An 18,460-nucleotide genomic window follows, 5' to 3' on the forward strand; every position below is an offset into this window, starting at 1 on the left:
CCACATCATCTTGTAGGATATTTCAGTCCTCCCTGGCATTGGGAATAACTCCAACTTTGTGTCATCCACACATTTATTAGCACCCTCCAACTTCTTGTGCCAAAGTTATTAATGAAAATGTTAAATAAGATTGGTCCCAAGACTGATCCACTAGAACTCCACTAGTAACCTTCCTCCAGCCTCACAGTTCACATTTCAGTATGATCCATTGAAGTCTCCCTTTTAGCCGGTTCCTTATCCACCTCGTATTCTTATATGAATTATCATATTAAATCCCCATCCAATTTAACGAATAATTTCCTATGTGGAACTGTATCAAGTGCCACAATGAAATCCAAATAAATTAGACCTACTGCCATAGACGCCGACTCCGTGGGTGCTCCGGGGCTGGAGTACCCCCCTCCCCAAAATAGCCGATGCTCGCACCCACTGTCAGGTCCTGCAAATTAGCTCCTTCCCCTCCCTCCCAGCACCTCCCGCCCACCAGGAATCAGCTGTTCAGCAGTGGGCAAGAGGTGCTGGTGGGAGGGGCGGAGCGAGGGGAGGGCATGTTTCGGGGAGGGGGCAGAGTAGGAAGAGGCATGGTAGGGGTGGGCCCTTGGGTGAAGGGGTGGAGTGGGGTGGGGTCTGGGATGGAGCGGGGGGTCGAGCACCCCTGAGAAAATGAGAAAGTAGGTAAATAGCATAATGGCTAAAAGGGGTCAGGATGGAGACTCTTGCCTATATGCTCAGGGTCTTACTGATCGCCATATTTGGGGTCGGGAAGGAATTTTCCTCCAGGGCAGATTGGCTGAGCCTCTGGAGGTTTTTCGCCTTCCTCCGCAGCATGGGGCAGGGATCTCTAGCAGGAGGGTCTCTGCCGATTGAAGTCACTAATAACAGGATTGGGGACTTCAGCAGCAGAGTCCAGGGAAGGGGTAGGGACGGTTTTATGGCCTGCAGCATGCAGGGGGTCAGACCAGATGATCAGAATGGTCCCTTCTGACCTTAAAGTCTATGAGTCTATGAGTCTATGAGCCTATGCCTACTGTATTTCCTTTGTCTACAAAATCAATTATCTTCTCAATCTACCTTTTGTTAAACTATGTTTTCGTTTTATCCCAATTTCTGTTCACCTCTATGTCCTTAATTATCTCTTTCAAAGAAATTTCTAAGATCTTGCATACAATTTAAGTCAAACTAACGAGCCTCTAGTTTCCTGGATCACCTTTTTTTCCCTTTCTGAAAAATAGGCACTGTATTAGCAATTCTCCATTCATAGGGCCTGACCCCTGAGTTTACAGATTCATTAAAAATTCCTGCTATTCAGCTTAAAATTTCATGTGCCAGTTCCTTTAATATTTTTGGATGGAGATGATCCAGGTGCCCCGATTTGGTCCCATTAAACTATTTGAGTTTGACTTCCACCTCAGATATTGTAATTTCTACGTTGACATCCTCATTTCCATTAGCCAACCTGCCGTTACCCTTAAGAACTTCCTTACCGTCATTAAAAACAGAGGCAAAGTAATTTAGAATTTGAGCCATGCCTAGATTATTTCTAATCTGCATCCTATTCTCAATTCCCACATTTCAAATCATATCATAATGCCACTGTATAAATCCATGGTATGCCTACACCTTGAATACTGTGTGCAGTTCTGGTCTATTAAAACTGGAAAAGGTACAGAGAAGTGCAATGAAAATGAATGGAACAGCTTCTATACAAGGAGAGTCATCTCTTTTATTAATCTAAGGGGGATATGATAGAAGTGTATAAAAATCATGAATGGTGTGGAGAAAGTCATTAGGGAAGTGCAGTTTTCCTTTTCACATAACCCTAGAACCAGGGGTCACCCAATGAAATTAATAAGCAGCAAGTTTAAAACAAACATAAGGAAGCACTTAACACCCAGTCAACATGTGGAATTCATTGCTAGGGGATGTTGTGAAAGCCAAAATTCTAACTGGATTCAATAAAGAATTAGATTAGTTCATGGAGGATGGGTTCATCAATGGCTATTAGCCAAGATGGTCAGGGACACACCACCATTCTCTGGGTGTCCCTAACCCTCCAACAGCCAGAAGCTGGGACTGGACAACAGGGGATGTATCCTGTGAAACTGTCCTGCTCTGTTCATTCCCCTTGAAGCATCTGCTACTGTCAGAAGACAAGATATTTGGCTAGATGGACCATAGGTCTGACCCCAGATGACTGTTCATATATATCTGTTATGCATCAACAGAGAAAGTACTGGCAACAGAAGAATGCAGCCTCCTGCCCAAGAATGCTTGCTTAAAGCATTATGGTTATGTAAGCCATAAAGGCTACAGAGGCATTGGACTATGTGCTGTGAGAAGTAGCTCTTGCCAAACCTTTAACCCCCATCAACAGCAACATCCAGTTGTCCCCATACTGCATCCACCAAATTGACTGAAGAAGTGAGCAGTGGGATGGGACAAAAGCAAACACCCTAAACAAACACATCTTTTTATGTCCGTATGTAGCTGCCTCTGGAGTAACAAGCCAGCCATAACTTGGCCCTTAGATTCTGAATTGTTAAGATTAGGGATGGTCTTTTTTAGATTCCTGTAAAATTATGTACAAATGTAAGCTGTTACATAAAAATAAATGTTGTTTCTTCTGCCCACACACTATGGGTCCTATCTGACCTCCTTTACTCATTACTCTCCCAAAATTCCCATTAACTTCATTGTAGTAAGTAAGTCACAAATAGAGTTGGGAGAAGACAAGGGGGAACAAAAGTTCAAAGAATAGCATTTCATATTTTAAATGAATATGCTTCAGTGTGTTCTTGTCTGGAGGGTTAGGGCACCAGAATTGTTTCTTACTATTGTTCTGTTCAGTCTCTTTGGTGCAAAAACAGAGACACTCTGGGAATTTGTTGTGCTTGTATCATCACAGCTTATCTCTTAGACAGCAGTTTAAAAGTTCATCTTTCACATGCACTGCAGAAAACAAATAAAAGTAGAAACTCTGTCTAGACATTCAAACAGCTTGAGAGCTCAGCTTTCAAGAGCTTTTCACCTGAAAATGGGTCTTAAACTTGTGAGTTCACCTGCAATTGTTGAGCCTTAAATCTACAAGTTTTTCAAAGAGCTTTGCACAACTCTTGGATTCTTATATCTCCTCCTAGAAGTTTTCTGAAATGGATGTTTCCTCACATTGATTATACACTAGAGGAGACCTACATCTGTCTTCCCAATCCGGTAGTGAACAAATAATGTAAACTTGAAGACTGCTTGACAGTAAGATCTTCATGTTCTGTTCATAATAAAATGCCATTCAAGAAAGTATGTGCTGTCATATTGGTACTGGAAATATGCATTCCTTTAGCTCTACATTATGAATCAAATGAAAATACTTGGGGGGTGTGTGGGTGTGTGTGTGTGTATGTATCAGAGAGAGAGAAAGGGAGAGAAATCTATAGTTAAGATTGCCTGACATTATAAAACTACATTTACAGTTACTTATAACTTTACCAAGCTTTCACCATTTGCGCTGAAGTTTTCCATGATGGGTGCCTGCCTCAGGCTGACATGTATTTGGGAAAAATTCATTTAAATTGTTTCAGTTGTTTCCAAGAATGGGGCTGGGGGAAAACTGTTTTGCCCATGTTAAAAATAAAATTTGTACAGCCATTTTGTTGAGAAGTTCTATTGCTTCCATGCTCTGGCATAAGGGTGGCAGTGGTGCTACCTTGGTGTCATGGTCTGCCCCAGGACTCCTGCTGCCCCTCTCCTGACTGGCTCCCTGGTAGGGGCCCTTGATTGTCAGTCTTGAGACTGTCAATAAGAATATCTTGCAGGCAGAACAGAGAGGACACGGGCTGTTGGAAGCAGGACAAGGGTGGGCAGGTTCCTGGGGGGAGGCCTGGCGCAGAAGCTGTTTGCCCCTCTCCCCACTCAAATTGTTCCCCATGGCCTCTCGGTCATGATGATGGGGGTGGTGGAGTCAAAATTGAGTGGCATAGCACCCTGGTATGCAGGGAGGGGGAGCAGTGCTGCTGAGGCTTGTCCTCATAGCCCCAGCATTGTGTTGGGTGAATGTTGGGGACAAATTAAGTAAGAGGCATTCCGACCTGGTATGCAGACCTGTGGGGCCAAATCTGAGTGAGCAGTGGGGCAGCCAGCACTGATCCTCCTCACCAATGCCAATGGGAGGTCCCAATGCTGATGCCTTGGCATGGTGCCACTCCCAAGGGTATGGACCATACTTGGCACGAGTGTGGCTGTAGGCACTACTGGTCCTTGTAAAAATCTGCCAACATTTGAACAAGGCAGAGGTTACCTCAATTTTCATACTTTCTAACTTTTGAGCACTTTTTTTTACACACTCACACACACTCACTCACTCACTCTCACACTAAGTTAAGGCTAATGGTCCCCCAAACCCGTTAACTCTGTCTACACTTGAGTCAGACTGGTGGGGGGGAATGAAAATAATTTATCTTTAAAAATCAGTTTAACCTGGGTTCACAAACACTAACATGTCTTCATCATAATAGCATAGCTACTGCACAATGGTAAAGCTAATGAGCTCCCTATACCCTCGCTGTATGCCAGATTTAGCACATAGTTTTTACATAATTGAAATGGAATAAATCTGGCTCACTGACATTTTCAATTTGTCTAGATTTGGCCAGTGAATGTCCAATGCTTTGGTGTAACAATACTTCAGGGCCTGTCCTGCAAACCCTTAGTTATGTGAGTTAATAGTCCCTTGATATTTATGTGATTATTCATGTAATGACTATTCACATGAGTTAAAGGTTGGGCCCTAAGATTCCTTTCATAAAAATATGGGTGTGATGGACAATATTTTTCAGGCATGTATATGAATGCTGATGCCGCAGGTATATGATTTTCATAGACTGTATGCTAAGGCATCCCAGAATGCTTCTAATATATAAAATGTTAGGGAACCTTAAATATAGGTGGTGTTTCCAGCTCTGCCTATAATGCAGCACTCGTAGAATTTGGAACCCTGAATTAATTACTAGGAAATATAGCAAAACCATATGAATACATTTGTTTTTCTGTTTGAGTGTTTCACATTTAGGGCCTCCTTTAAGTCCCAAGGAAATCAGTGGAAAGGCTCATGTTGACTTCAGTGGCCTTTGGATCAGACCCTTACTAGTGTGTGTATGTGTGATAACACACACACACACACACCCCTCCTGGTAAGGGCCTGATCCAAAGGTATATATACACACACAAGCACCATGGCTGAAACATGGCAGACAATAAAGAAGAGCCTGTCTCATTGAGCAGGTTGTGTGTAAATATTGTCCAAGGGAAGTTTTTGCGCCTATCAGGGGGATGAGAAATGTGTTCACTGAACAGCAGAATTTCTTTAAAGCAGAAATTCTCTGGACATAGTGACACCTATAACCCCATCCCAGTCAGCAGTAAACACAGGCTATTGAACAGATGCTTTCTTGGCTAGCAATCAAACTTCTTTAGCAGAGCTTCTTTTGTGTACACACTCCCATCTGAGCTAATGGAATACTGACAACATGTTTTCTAAAGAAAACCTATGTATGAGAAAATTGCTTAGACATGCACAATCTCTGTTCATGGGGCTGTCAAGGACTTGTATTGATGCTTGATGGTATATTATTAACATGCTTACAAAACTAATTTTAAAGGCAGTGGAGCAATGCTGTTTATACTATTTGCAGTAATATTACCATTACTAATTACATTATATTGTTATACTCACTGGTACAAATCAAATACTGGTAACGTCAGGATTAGTGTAGGATGGTAGAACTAGGTGGTTTTCACACCCTTTGATTCAGCTTGGCACTGTCTCATCTTGGTACTTGTCATCTCTTTAAAAGAACCTGAAATGATGCAAATTCAGTTTGCTTTTATTTCATGTCCTTTATTTTCACCTTAGGATAAACTTCAGTTTTATAGAGCAGAACACTGTTAAGTCGACTGAAGGCCATTTCATTTATTTAAGAGAGCAGCCATATTTATTGATGAAGTATAGTCTGGAAGGTGTTAATTTTTATTTTTCGTCTTTAAGGTCAGAAATAATGGGTGAATAATGTATAATGGGATCAACATACTTCATTTAAGGCACTTTAGTGTCCAGAGTGGAGCAGCCTGTACTGATTAAGTGGTCTGACTTTATTGACTACATTATTAAATATGAATTCTATTAAACTTAAGTACAGTCTTTTCCCCCCTTCAAATGTTAACATCAGTGCAAGTGCCAGGGTAAAACTCATGACATTTAGAAAGGAGAGAATCAGATAAGATTTACCAGAAACAGGATGTATGAATAATTGAAGAGGAACGTCTGTAACAATGCAGCTCCTTTAGATAAATCTTGACAAAATATTTTTCCATTTTGTGATGAGAAAAAGTTGCCAAGGGAGGGTTCAATCAATTGTTCCTTAGGCACTGTAATCAGAACAATTTCTGAGGTTTCTTTCTGAGATTTGATTTATCTCCCCTATATCCCAAGGGTCGTCAGTATGATTGCTTTGGCACTACTATTTATGGTGGGAAAACGAAACCTGTCACAGTAGACTCTGCATATCCTCGTTCCTGGATCAGAAGTACATCCCTACTTTATCTGATAATGAAGGGTAATTCACATACTATGACTGTCTTTCTCTCTCTGTACCATCCGTGCACACCGTCCAAGGTTGTCACTCACTTTGTAACTGGAAATGACCCTGCTACCTCTGTAAATGAGATCCAGGAAGTCTGTCTGTACATTTTTGTTCTCAGCTGGAATTCTAGCTCATGGTACAAAGTAGAGTCAATGCACTAAACTGGGATAAATTAGATCATTGAGTCATAGTGCCAGTTTTACAGCTGAATCCTGGCTTCCTTTGGGGTTCTAGCAAAATGTAGCTTTTCATGCCTGATATTCTTCCTATCACATTGCAGCCCTCTTCTGAGGTGTAAAGAAATGACCTTTCTCTTTTTCAGCATAGCAAATCGCTTCTCTGAATGCGAGAGAAAGAGAGATTGCTATTGCTTCTGAAGGGATAAGATTCTCTTGAAGAATGTGCTGCTACTACTATGGGTAAAACACCTGGGGGGAGGGAGCTATGGGGAGTGTATAGTCTCCAAGGTGTGCTCCTTTTTTCTTTTAGGGCATTTGGGTTTGTCAGTGTCTTACGGTGTCAAAAGCTTTTCCTGACTGCTGATATGCCTTCAAATAGCAGATCTGTATATAGCCTCCACTGCTTCCAATTTTAAAGGAATCTTATACTAGTGAAAGGTGATGGATTTGACAGCACTGGAGGCTGAAGTTCTTTGTTTATCCCAGGTGTAGTACAGTGCACAGCAATGCAAACTTCTCCACGCTGATGCAAGAGTGTATGTCACCCCTGATCTTGAGGGTAAGTCTCAAGGGGCTAGAGAGCAGTTTGAATCCTTCACCTCTTTTTGCCTGAGACTACCAACAAGCATGCCATTTGTGATTGTGTCTTTTGGTATCTAGAATGCATCGCTTTTGAAGCAGATTGAAAACACCAATGTATTTCACATGGTACCTCACAGTATCTCCTTGGCTGGAACACAGTTTATTTTTCTTCATAGAGGGCCAAGTCTTGCAGCCCTTCCTCAGTCCTTAAATATCATCAGACTGTCAGAATGTCACCCTTAAAACATATCTTTGTTGGGACCTGGTATGGACAAAGAAAACAGACATGTAATATGCTAAGGATGAGGTAAAACAGTTCATAATTGCTGAATTTAGGTATTCGCTGTCAGATCAAAGGCCAGTCCTGACCCATTTAAGTGAAATGGAGTTTTGCCATTGACTCAATAGCAGTATCCAAGTCCATGTGCCCAGTGTTATATTTTGTAACAGTGTGTTACTAGATAAGTGTGTTAAATCCTGTTAAATTAATATTTAAATATAATATGGAGATATACCTATCTCATAGAACTGGAAGGGACCTTGAAAGGTTATTGAGTCCAGCCCCCTGCCTTCACTAGCAGGACCAAGTACTGATTTTTGCCCCAGATCCCTAAGTGGTCCCCTCAAGGATTGAGCTCACAACCCTGGGTTTAACAGGCCAATGCTCAAACCACTGAGCTATCCCTCCCCCAAATAAATATCTGTGGCTCATCTCATCTAATGGATAGAACCAGGTTGCAAACGCAAAACAACAAAAATCCCATAATCCACAGCTAAGATGTTATTGGGTAGGTATATTTAACCTGGATCTAATTCTTTAAAGGGTAAACTAAAAATAAACAAGAAATCCTTAGTTGAGAATTACCAAGTCTGGCCCTTTGGAATTGAATGTATGTAGGTTTCTTGTGCCCCAAATAAGCTAAAGCCTCAAAATAACTTTCACATGTATTATTTATTCAGTGCCACAGGTGTGATGAAGCTTTCCACACCTAACCCCCCCCCCCCCCCCCCAAAAAAAAAAAAAAAAAAACAACCCTCATTCCAGGAGTTTAGTCTTAATTAGATATTACATAGACAATAAACAAATGTGAAAAGGGGGCATAAGAACAGAAGGGTTGCAACAGTGGAAGATCTTGAGAGAAACTTTCTACTGACAAGTTTAGGCTTGAAATTAGGCGAAGGTTTCTAACTATCAGAATAGTGAAATTCTAGAACAGCCTTCCAAGGGGAGCAATGGTAGCAAAAAAACCTAGCTTAGGGCTGCCAATTTTGGTTGGACATATTCCTGGAGACTCCAGGCCAAACCTGCAGGGTTGGCAACCCTAAACAGGCTTCAAGACTGAGCTTGATAAGTTTATGGAGGGGATAGTTTGATGAAACTGCCTACAATGGCATATGGCCGATCTGTGATTGCTAATAGCAAATATCCCCAATGGCTGGTGATGGGACGCTAGATAGGGAGAGCTCCGAGTTACTATATGTTCGGTCTTGCCAAAATGCTCAAGGTCCAAGTGACTACCATATTTGGGGTTGGGAAGTAATTTCCCCCTGAGTCAGATTAGCAGAGATCCTGGGTTTTTAGTTGGTTAGTTTGGTTTGTTTGTTTGTTTTTGCCTTCCTCTGCAGCATAGGGCAGGAGTCACTTGCAGGTTTAAAAAAATGTAAATGGTGATTTCTCTGTAACATGAAGTCTTTAAATCATGATTTAAGGACTTCAGTAACTCGGCCACATATTATGGATCTATTAGAGGAGTGGGTGTGTGAGGTTCTGTGGACTGCAACATGCAGAAGGTCAGACTAGATAATCATGATGGTCCCTTCTGGCCTTAAAGTCTGAGTCTGTGTTTACTATTACGTTTGTATTGTCTTAGTTTCTGTTTAGGTTTTAAAAGCAATTAACATGACACTTTATGGTGTCTGGAATGAAGGTTGGGTGTAGATCAGCAATGTAATTCTGAGTAACAGAAATAAACTTAAAGGAAGATTTATAGAGTGTCATGGCTAGGGTGACCAGGTATCCCGATTTTATATGGACAGTCACAATATTCAGGGCTTTGTCTTATATAGGCACTTATTACACCCCACCTCCTGTCCTGATTTTTCACACTTGCTATCTGGTCACCCTAGTCATGGCCAAATACAGAGTCACACGTAGGAGACTCATAACACACTCTGAAAGTAGAACTTGGATCATGATGCTTCTTCTGTAGTTCAGATGCTTCTCCCAGATCTCCAAAGCCGATCTCCACTTTGATATTTTCTCTTCCATAACTGCCATTCCCACCAATGTGAAACAATCCCAGGCAATTTCTTGATAGGCAATAGGTCACAGAAAAGTTTATTAGTGAAAAATGTGTTTGAGTCCCTTTGACTTGTCTTTAACACAGTGAGTGGGTGTGTTTGTCTCTTTGAAAACAAGCAACTTTGAATGAGTGGCTATCTGCTGCTCGTGATTTGTTCCAAGATAGCAGTGGTGTTCATGATAAGGCACAACTGATTTCACATTTATCTGTGGAGTTGGGTTCTTTTAATGTACAACAGTTTTGATGACTTTCCAAGTTTTTGTACACTAAAATACTGCAATTTCTATAGCCCAAACTTGGTTGTTTTTTCCCTTGCACAGTGGGGTCCATTCCTCCCTGAACAAACAAACAATAAAGGCAAGCTGCAAGCGAGAGAATGATGAAGACCGTGTAGGTCGTGCCAATTGGCATACACAGGGGCAGAATAAATTGTCCAAGGACTTATCTGATGCTCTTTCCTTGAATTAAGTGTTTATTATGGAGGTATTTTTGTGTGTATCAAAATGTCAGGGCACAACTAAATTCAGGTTCCTTGATTTATTATTTTTCCTTCTTTCTTGGATCCTTTATTTCCTTGACATAAATAAAGGGGAATATTTAACTTTCTGCTCTGTTTTTGACAAAGGTCTCCTTCCATGAAGATGATTTTACATCTGCTTATAAAGGACTAGTCCTGTGTAGGCACAGAACTACCCCCATGAGTGCATCGATTTTAACACCCATCTGAAGACACTGAAGGACTGCAATGTGGCTTAGCCGCACTGGAGTGTAGGGGTGAATGAGGAAGAGAGTCTCTGTGCACACATACCTATGAAAGGGACTGGCCATAATCTTGCCTAATGTCTCGTCTTAGACTATTGTATAAAATGCCTCTTGGTTTTACTAATTATTATATTTTAATTTTATTTCCTTTATTGTATGTGGGGCCATACCCTACAGAATTTACTGCTAGGGAAGCAGGATCTGTCTTCAGAGTGATGATATCATACTTGATGCCAGTAGATAAGTACAAAACAGACATCAGATTCCTGAAAATTCAGGGCCTGATTCTGCAAGGCTATATTCACACAGGTAGTGCTGTTGATTTCAGTGGGAATTGTTGGGATGACCAACACCTCCAAAAATCATGTCACTTATTTAGATGTCTAAAAATAGATTTTGATTTTTCATTTGAGGCTTCAGGTTGGAAAATTGTGACTTGCCTAAGAGAACACAGAAATCTCTGGCAGAACTGGGAATAAAATCCAAAGGCTTGTCTGCATCGTGCCTTAGTCTGGGATGTAAATTTTAATGTGCACCAACATGTCACACCCTGCTGCTGTGCACTGAAAGTTCTCTAGTGTATATTAACATAGCACAGTTTGAAACAGGACTACATAATATGCACTAGGGAACTTTTAGTGCATGCCAGCAGAGTCCACATGGATGGTTAGTGCGCAACACTCCAGTGCTCATTAGAAATTATACTTCATCTGTTATGCATTAAGGCACTGTGTAGACAAGCTCCAAGTCTCTTAACTCCCCTATCCTATCCATTAGCCAGACAGTGTAGTCTATCTCACCTATTTCCCTCTAAATCTGCAGAAGAGTAGAGCATGTGCTACTCCATTTGATGACAGCGAGAGATACAAATTCAGCATTTCTTACGTTTACGCCATTAGCTTCAGTGGGGGTTTGGCCTGAGTAAAGACTTACATAGACATTTAGTTTGTGGAATTGAGGCTGCTAAACTCCAAAGGCATTATGCACACCTCTCTGTATGCTCTGGCTGAAGAGACCCAGGTTAAGACTTTCAGGTCTAGGTAGCCAACAGTTTTCAGCACCGAGACCTCTGTTGTGGAACTCCTCACCAGAGGAAGGAAGATGTGACAATTTTCGGATTAAAATCCGAAACTTGTCTTTTTGATTCAGATCTTCCTAATTCAGGATTGTGATTTCTTTTTTTAATATATTAAAAAATTCAAACTCTTACACATTTCTTGGTTCCAGAGTGGGGGTAGGAGGGTGAAGGAACAGAAAACTCATATTTTGATAGATGGATGCATGGGGAAAAAAATATTTCAGACCTGATCCTGCTGTTCATACTCTAGCAACAGTTCCATTAATTTTACTGGGAACTTTGCTTGTTTATGGACCGCAAGATCAAGCTCCTTTAATAAACAAGAAAGATGCAGAATAATTAGAAATAAAGCATGGACAGGATTTTACTATGTATTGGTTTTTTTTAGCTGACAAATGCATGATTATTGTGGGAGTTTTAGGCTAATCTGCCCTTACTCTTACTTTTGTGCATAAAGTGATGACACTGTAGACAGTTTTCATTACATTTTTCAGGTCTGTGGTTCAGTCTGCTCATTTTATTAGGAAATAGAGCAGTGGGCAGAGCTCCTTGATGTTATCTCCCTTGCTGTTGGATTGCAGTACATCACCCTTGATGCTGATTTTATGTCACTTCCCCCCAAATTGATATTCAGCCAGGATATTCTCCCAACCCTTCTGTTTGTAGATGCAGAATGTTAGATTAAATGGATTGCACGACTGTATTTCAGCTGAAGGATTTTGCTAATGTCAATTTATAAAAGCCAGGCACAGTCAGAAAGAAAAAGATTAGAAAACTGGACTGTGGTCTTCAGGTACAAATCTTACATGTTTTATAGTATTTTAAATTTTGCAGGCTTTTAAACGCCTACTGGGGAAGAAACTAGATATATTCAAGATCTCCTTGAACCTCACCAGAACCTGAAAAGTGTCTGCTCTTTGACAACAACAACAACCGTTCAAGGATTCTCATTACACTGTCAGGAGGTGACTGAGTCTTCCCTGTCTTGAACTCTAGGTTATAGGTCTTATCTGTGGCTATGACAGCCATCTTTAAACTATCCTTTACCATTTTTAACACAATGTTGTTTTTTAAAACCACTCTTTTTTTAGAGGTGTTTTATTTTTCATTACAGTCAACCTCTCTAAGACTCTCCTCTCCTCTTGGGTTAGCTCTAATTTATCTGGGCAGGGAAGTAAAGTCCCTCTTACTCCCCTGTCTAGATGAAATGGGATCTTGCATCCCCAACCTTGTTGGGGCCAAATAGGTAGCACACAGAATGAAATAAGCTGCTCCACAGTGCAAAGGGAGATTAAGGGAGGAAGTGTACATTTGGGTCATAATTCATTCTCATATGCCTTCCGTTACTCAAGGCAGATTGTAAGGTTACAGTCTTTATATTTAATAAGCCCATATTATTTAACATTTGTTTCATTTTATAAATATTATTTTTAATATATTATTTGTATTGTTTTGTTTCATTATGGTTCATCATTTGTATTTTAATGATCTCTGCAGCGTCTTTACCTGGAAGGGGGAATACATTATTTTCTTATTAACATTACTGTTTTTATTATACTTCTTTACAAAATCACTTGTAGGAAACAATAATTCTGAAAGCTATCTAGAGGAGTTTTGATAGTTTAAGATAATGTACTTGATAACGTATGCCAAATTCTACCTTCAGATATATTCATATAACTCCTATCCAAGTAATTGGGAATTGCATACATTTATCTGAAGGCGGCATTTGGCCTGATTCTCCTCTCTCTGGTTTTACACCTGTGTAATTCCATTGACTTCAGCTGAGTTGCACTTGATTTATACCTGTATAAGTGGAAAGACAAACAGGCATAAAATACCAGCAAGAGAGGCAATCTTCTGAATGTGGTATGTATTTTAAGCCATTTTCAGTTGCTTTTATTTTTATTTTTATTTTTTTTTGTTAAACTATATTTATTAATCTCCATTGAGTGCACAAATACTTTTGATTCAAAGAGCATAAGAACCAAATAACAGGGTTTTTTTTTTTTTTTTTTGGTTTAAAGTGAGTTTTCTTTCAAATGAGGTGTTAGTTGGCAAAGAAAGGATCTCCCCACGTTAGTCAGAAACATCATGTCAGGTATCAGAGAAGACTGCTTTCAGTGGATATAAATAGTTAAGAAGACATGATGCTTTCAAGGCAGGGTTTTTCAAAAAGCTTTTCAGAACTGTGATATAACTCTCTAAGAACACAAGACTCACGTAAGATATCTGAGATATCTGCTGGGAGTACTTTGGAACAGACATGTGTTTTCCATTGGGGTTGACAACACTTTTTGATGTAAAGTTTTCTGATGTTCTTGCTTACCATATGATGATAAAGGAGTGGGCAAACAATTCTGAACAGAATACTAATGTCCTCCTTGAATATATTGCACAAAGATGTTTGTTTGGAATTCAGAATCATCACTCTGTAGAGAGTGGATTTGAAGTGATCCAAGTTTCCACATATGTTATTCTTAATCTAATGTTAGCTGTCTAGGAAGGCCTTCTTTTCTAATAAAATAATAATTGAATATCAGAGCAACACAATACACAGAGAGGAGAAAATAAAAGAATACACATTTCTGGCTCCCCATTTGCTTCTCAAGTAGTATACATGATTTTTTTCCTGTTTACAACTGCTTAAAATTACTCTGGCACTACTGATCTGTTGTCAAAATAAATAACCCAAAGAGTCATTTCCTAGAGTGATATGCAGCACCAAAAGATTCTGCAAACTTTTGGAACCCAGGAAACTTCTTCTCCACAGATGCTGTTTTTATCCCACACATATGGATTAATATCATTGTTGAGGTGTCCAAGTCCTACACCAAGAATGGGATTTAAACTACATAGTGCTATTTATATTCAGCAGTTAGTAACAGAGCATGAACATCCATTAATGCTCCCATATTAAACACAACTTTAATTGCAGTTTTAAAGATCTGCTGGTTTTGCTTTTTAGAGTCTCGGGGTTGATTTAATAATATCTTAATAAAAAGCTTAATAGTGCATTAAATTAAAAAATAAGTTTCTTCTTATTATGAGACAGCAATTTCAGTGGGTAGTTCACTAAACAGAAAACTAAACCTGCTCTGCTGTTTTGAAAATCTGTTGCCTGATTGCAGCAAAGTATAGCACAATGCTATAAAATCAGCCTTCAGAAAGTAAATTGTTCCTTGATGTAACGCTGCAAATGTTACCAAGCATGTACTTGGATAACCAAGATACAAGCTTTCAGGAGCATGAACACCCAAGAGAGAATTATTTCACTTCCCCTGCCAGAGATTTGCCCATATTTCTGCTTTTATATATTAGCCAACGCTGGGCCAACGGGTGGTGGGATATCTGAAAATCTGTAGTAAAAGTAACACATCTTTTTATTTAAATATTACTTGCTTTTTAGGCACTGAATTTTGGAGATATGCCGAAGTACTTGTGGGAGATTTGGGTACCTGACAAACCATGGGTGGTAAGATATCAGATCAATGAAATAAATAAACAAATATATATATATATATATTTTAACAAGTTAAATATTGTGGGCTGTGTTCCCATTGAAGTCAATGGTCATAATTCCCATAGGGCTGATGGCAACTGGATTACTGCGATTTTGCACACTCTGTTGATTTCAGTAGGGTAAAACTGAAATAAGGTAGTGGTAAACTAGGATCATGCACTTCATCAGGAGCAGAAATTGGCCATGCTGCAAATCTAAATCATGCTTTCAAATACTCTGACGCTGGACACTGCAATCTATACCCTATAAGTAGCCAAGATTTTTGATTTTGGTGAGGTGGGTGAGGTGGGTAAGATTTACTTCAGGAGTGAAAGCGTGTTATTTCTTATTTTAGTTTGAACAAAATTATTATAGGTCTATTACTATCACTCTTATACTGCCAAGCAGTTACTCACATGAGTAATCCGATGGATTTTAGTTACTATTGTGAGATCTTCTTACCAGTAAGTTTAAGGGGGTCAGAGTCTGGCTCGCTAAATAGTACCTTGTGCTACCACAAGTCTCATTATTCTCAAATGGCTGTCATCTACATGCCTGTGCTAAGTGCTTAATTTGTAATGAGAGGTGCCAGGGCTCAAACAATTTTTTTTTTTTTTTTTTACATTCACAACTGATGCAGCAAGCCCAGAGATACTGGGGCTACAAATTACCAAGCCTAAAGGTGCCGGGGCTCAGCTCTGGCACAAAGTAAGTACTGCCCATGCTGAGGCATAAAGGAGTAAGACCTTCCTTACAGCCCTGTGTGGAATACCCAGAAATTAGGCCCAGTTAGTGCTCTGCACCTGCTACCTATTCCCCCTCACCCAAGAGGAAGGAGAAGACTCTACCCCCTAAAGCACTGACCACCATATCTGAGCCAATGCAGGTAAATGGTAATTTGCTACTTATCTTAGAGTCAGGGGTAAACAAGTTCCTCTCAGAAGTATAGTTCATTCGCTGTGCAAAGCTATAGTCCTGCCCTTTGGTTTCAAAGCAAAGGTGGCAGCATCTGCTAGTTTGTGAAAAGGGGACATTATAGAATTTGTATTGATGATCCAAGCCCATTTAGATCCTTATAAATTCACAAGGTTTCAAAGGTTATCATTCTAAATAAAACCTAAATTTTGATGCAATTTATAAATCTACAAAAATTATAATTCCTTCAGCTCTTCAAGCTGCAAGCTTTCAGTGAATATTTGTTTCTACTGTGAGTTAGTTAATATTTGAAAGCTAAGCACTGTCCTGCAGCAACTTTGAGTTACATGAGGGCCAGGACAGCTTCCCAACAATCAGGAGGCAACTTTAATTCTGGCATTCTCTAACTTTTAAGTGCTTGGCTTTGCTATCTTAATGATCTTTGAATGTAGTTGTTTTTCTATATCAGTGTTTCTCAAACTGGGGTCGCCGCTTGTGTAGGGAAAGCCTCTGGCAGGCTGGGCCGGTTTGTTTATCTGCCCCATCCGCTGGTCCAGCCGATCGTGGCTCCCACAGGCTGTGGTTCGCTGCTGCAGGCCAATGGGAGCCACTGGAAGCGGTGGCCAGTATGTCCCTTGGCCCGCGCCGCTTCTACCAGCTCCCATTGGTCTGTAGCGGTGAACCGTGACTAGTGGGAGCCGCGATTGGCCGGACCTGCGGACGAGGCAGGTAAACAAACTGGGCCAGCCTGCCAGGGTGCTTACCCTGGCGGGCCGCATGCCAAAGGTTGACAATACCTGTCCTAAATTTTACAGTGATATACTCAATAGAAGTAATCTTGCCTTTATTTATGAACTGATTATATCCAAATTTAGTATGTTCAGTTTTATGCAAGAATTCCTCTAACTCATTTTGTTTACGTTGAAAGTCCAGTTTAATTGTGGTCTTGCTCCCTCTGGCGCTGCTGAGGCTGTGCTGAGACATTCAACCTTTGCATTGATTCTGCACGACACCCGAGTGCTGTACCGATTTTCCTTAAACTTGCTTTAGAAAGAAGCATCATATATTCCCTTTTGTTCCTGCTGCCAGATGCTAGCAGCAGCTCTGTGTCAGGCAGGGTAGGTCTTTGGGCCCTTGGGTCTTCGGAGTCTAATTGGAGACATTAACGAGTGCTCAAAGAAACACTAGTTCTGTATTGTGCTTGGCTTCAGAGTGACTGTGCTGAGGTGGGGGAGGGACAAGCTAATTGAAACTTCTTTCCACCATTGCTTCTGTGCAGTGTTAGCCAGTGTTACCCACAAAGGTAACACAGTCCTTTAAAATTAGTAAGAAAGGCCTGATATATACTTAAAGGAAGATAAGAGGAAAGGCAATCATTCTATAACTCAGTTGATTGTATCTCAGTTTTCAGGGACTTGAGTCAATTGGGGACCAAATTCATTGATTTACATTAGAGATTAATTTGGTCCCACCAATCATATTACAGGTTATTCAAATTAAAGCTTTAATTCCCCTGGGGGATGGGGTGGAGTTTGCATTATTCATATAACAGCCATTATTTTAAATGTCATGATAGGTACAGTAAGATGGAAAAATATCTGCAATCAAATGTATTGTACCCTCAAAATGTATGCTAAGAAGAGGCCCTCCATGTGAGGAAGTCCTCCTTGCCCTTTACTTTTGGGTTAACCCCTCACCTTCCCTCAAACCTCCAAGGGCTCCATGACTCTGGGATCTGAATGAGGATACTGGTGGGAAGTGGGCAAACTGGAGGGGATGATGCAAATTGCCTTCCATTGGCCCTAAGGAGATTTCTCTCCCGCAACTCCCGTAGTACAGTCTCAGGTTGTCTCTTCCCCATTCTCCCACAGCTGGAACTGTTTCCCATTAAACAGGGGTCCCCAAAGCGGCCACTAACTGCAGAAGCCTGTCAGTGTTGCTGGAGAGCAGTCGGGGTTGCTGGAAAGCAAGAGCCAATGTGGAAATTGATAGTCTCTTCTTCCCACTGAGCCTCCAGAATCCTTCCAGTGGGCCTGTGAGGTTTCTGGGATTGCCCCTCTACCTGCTGTTTTGGGGGAGCAAGCCCTACTTTCTCAAAAGAACAACTGGAGAGCACTCCTTGAGGAAAACCTCTCAGAGGCTGTTTCCTTTTAGTCCCTTCTCATTTGTTTCTCTGCAGGAGGGGTGAGTCTGAAGTAATGAGACCTTACATACTGTAAATAACACAAAGAGAGGCATAGCAAGTCACTATAAATAATTCTATGATATTTCCCCTCTATGGGGTGAAGAAATACAGGTCTATCAAGCATATATATTTTCATATAGGTATAGCCATTGTACTATAAACTCATATGTTAACAGTATTTTAATATTAAAATTATTCATTCAGAAAAAAGTCTCAGTTTGATGTGATGTAGGTTTGTGCTTGTATGGAAAATTGCCCTATTTATTATCCATTCAGTTTTTAATGAAGCAGAACAAAAAGGCAGTAAAATGTATTGAATATA

At 40.4% G+C, this 18,460-nt stretch overlaps 1 protein-coding gene across 16 annotated transcripts in view; it reads left to right on the plus strand.

Annotated features, from left to right (window-relative positions):
• Positions 1-18,460, plus strand: part of PCDH9 (protocadherin 9) — an 890,445-nt gene that overhangs the window by 367,916 nt on the left and 504,069 nt on the right. For 8 of the 16 annotated variants that reach the window (XM_065581140.1, XM_042861713.2, XM_042861711.2 and 5 more), the window contains exon 3: positions 14,946-15,011. The exons of the other annotated variants lie outside the window; for them this stretch is intronic. In XM_065581140.1, the coding sequence (XP_065437212.1) occupies positions 14,946-15,011 (66 nt within the window). The remainder of the gene's footprint in view (positions 1-14,945; positions 15,012-18,460) is intronic. 16 annotated transcript variants of the gene reach the window in all.

Source organism: Chrysemys picta, chromosome 1 (assembly GCF_011386835.1).
Source record: "Chrysemys picta bellii isolate R12L10 chromosome 1, ASM1138683v2, whole genome shotgun sequence".
Classification (NCBI taxonomy): Eukaryota; Metazoa; Chordata; order Testudines; family Emydidae; genus Chrysemys; species Chrysemys picta.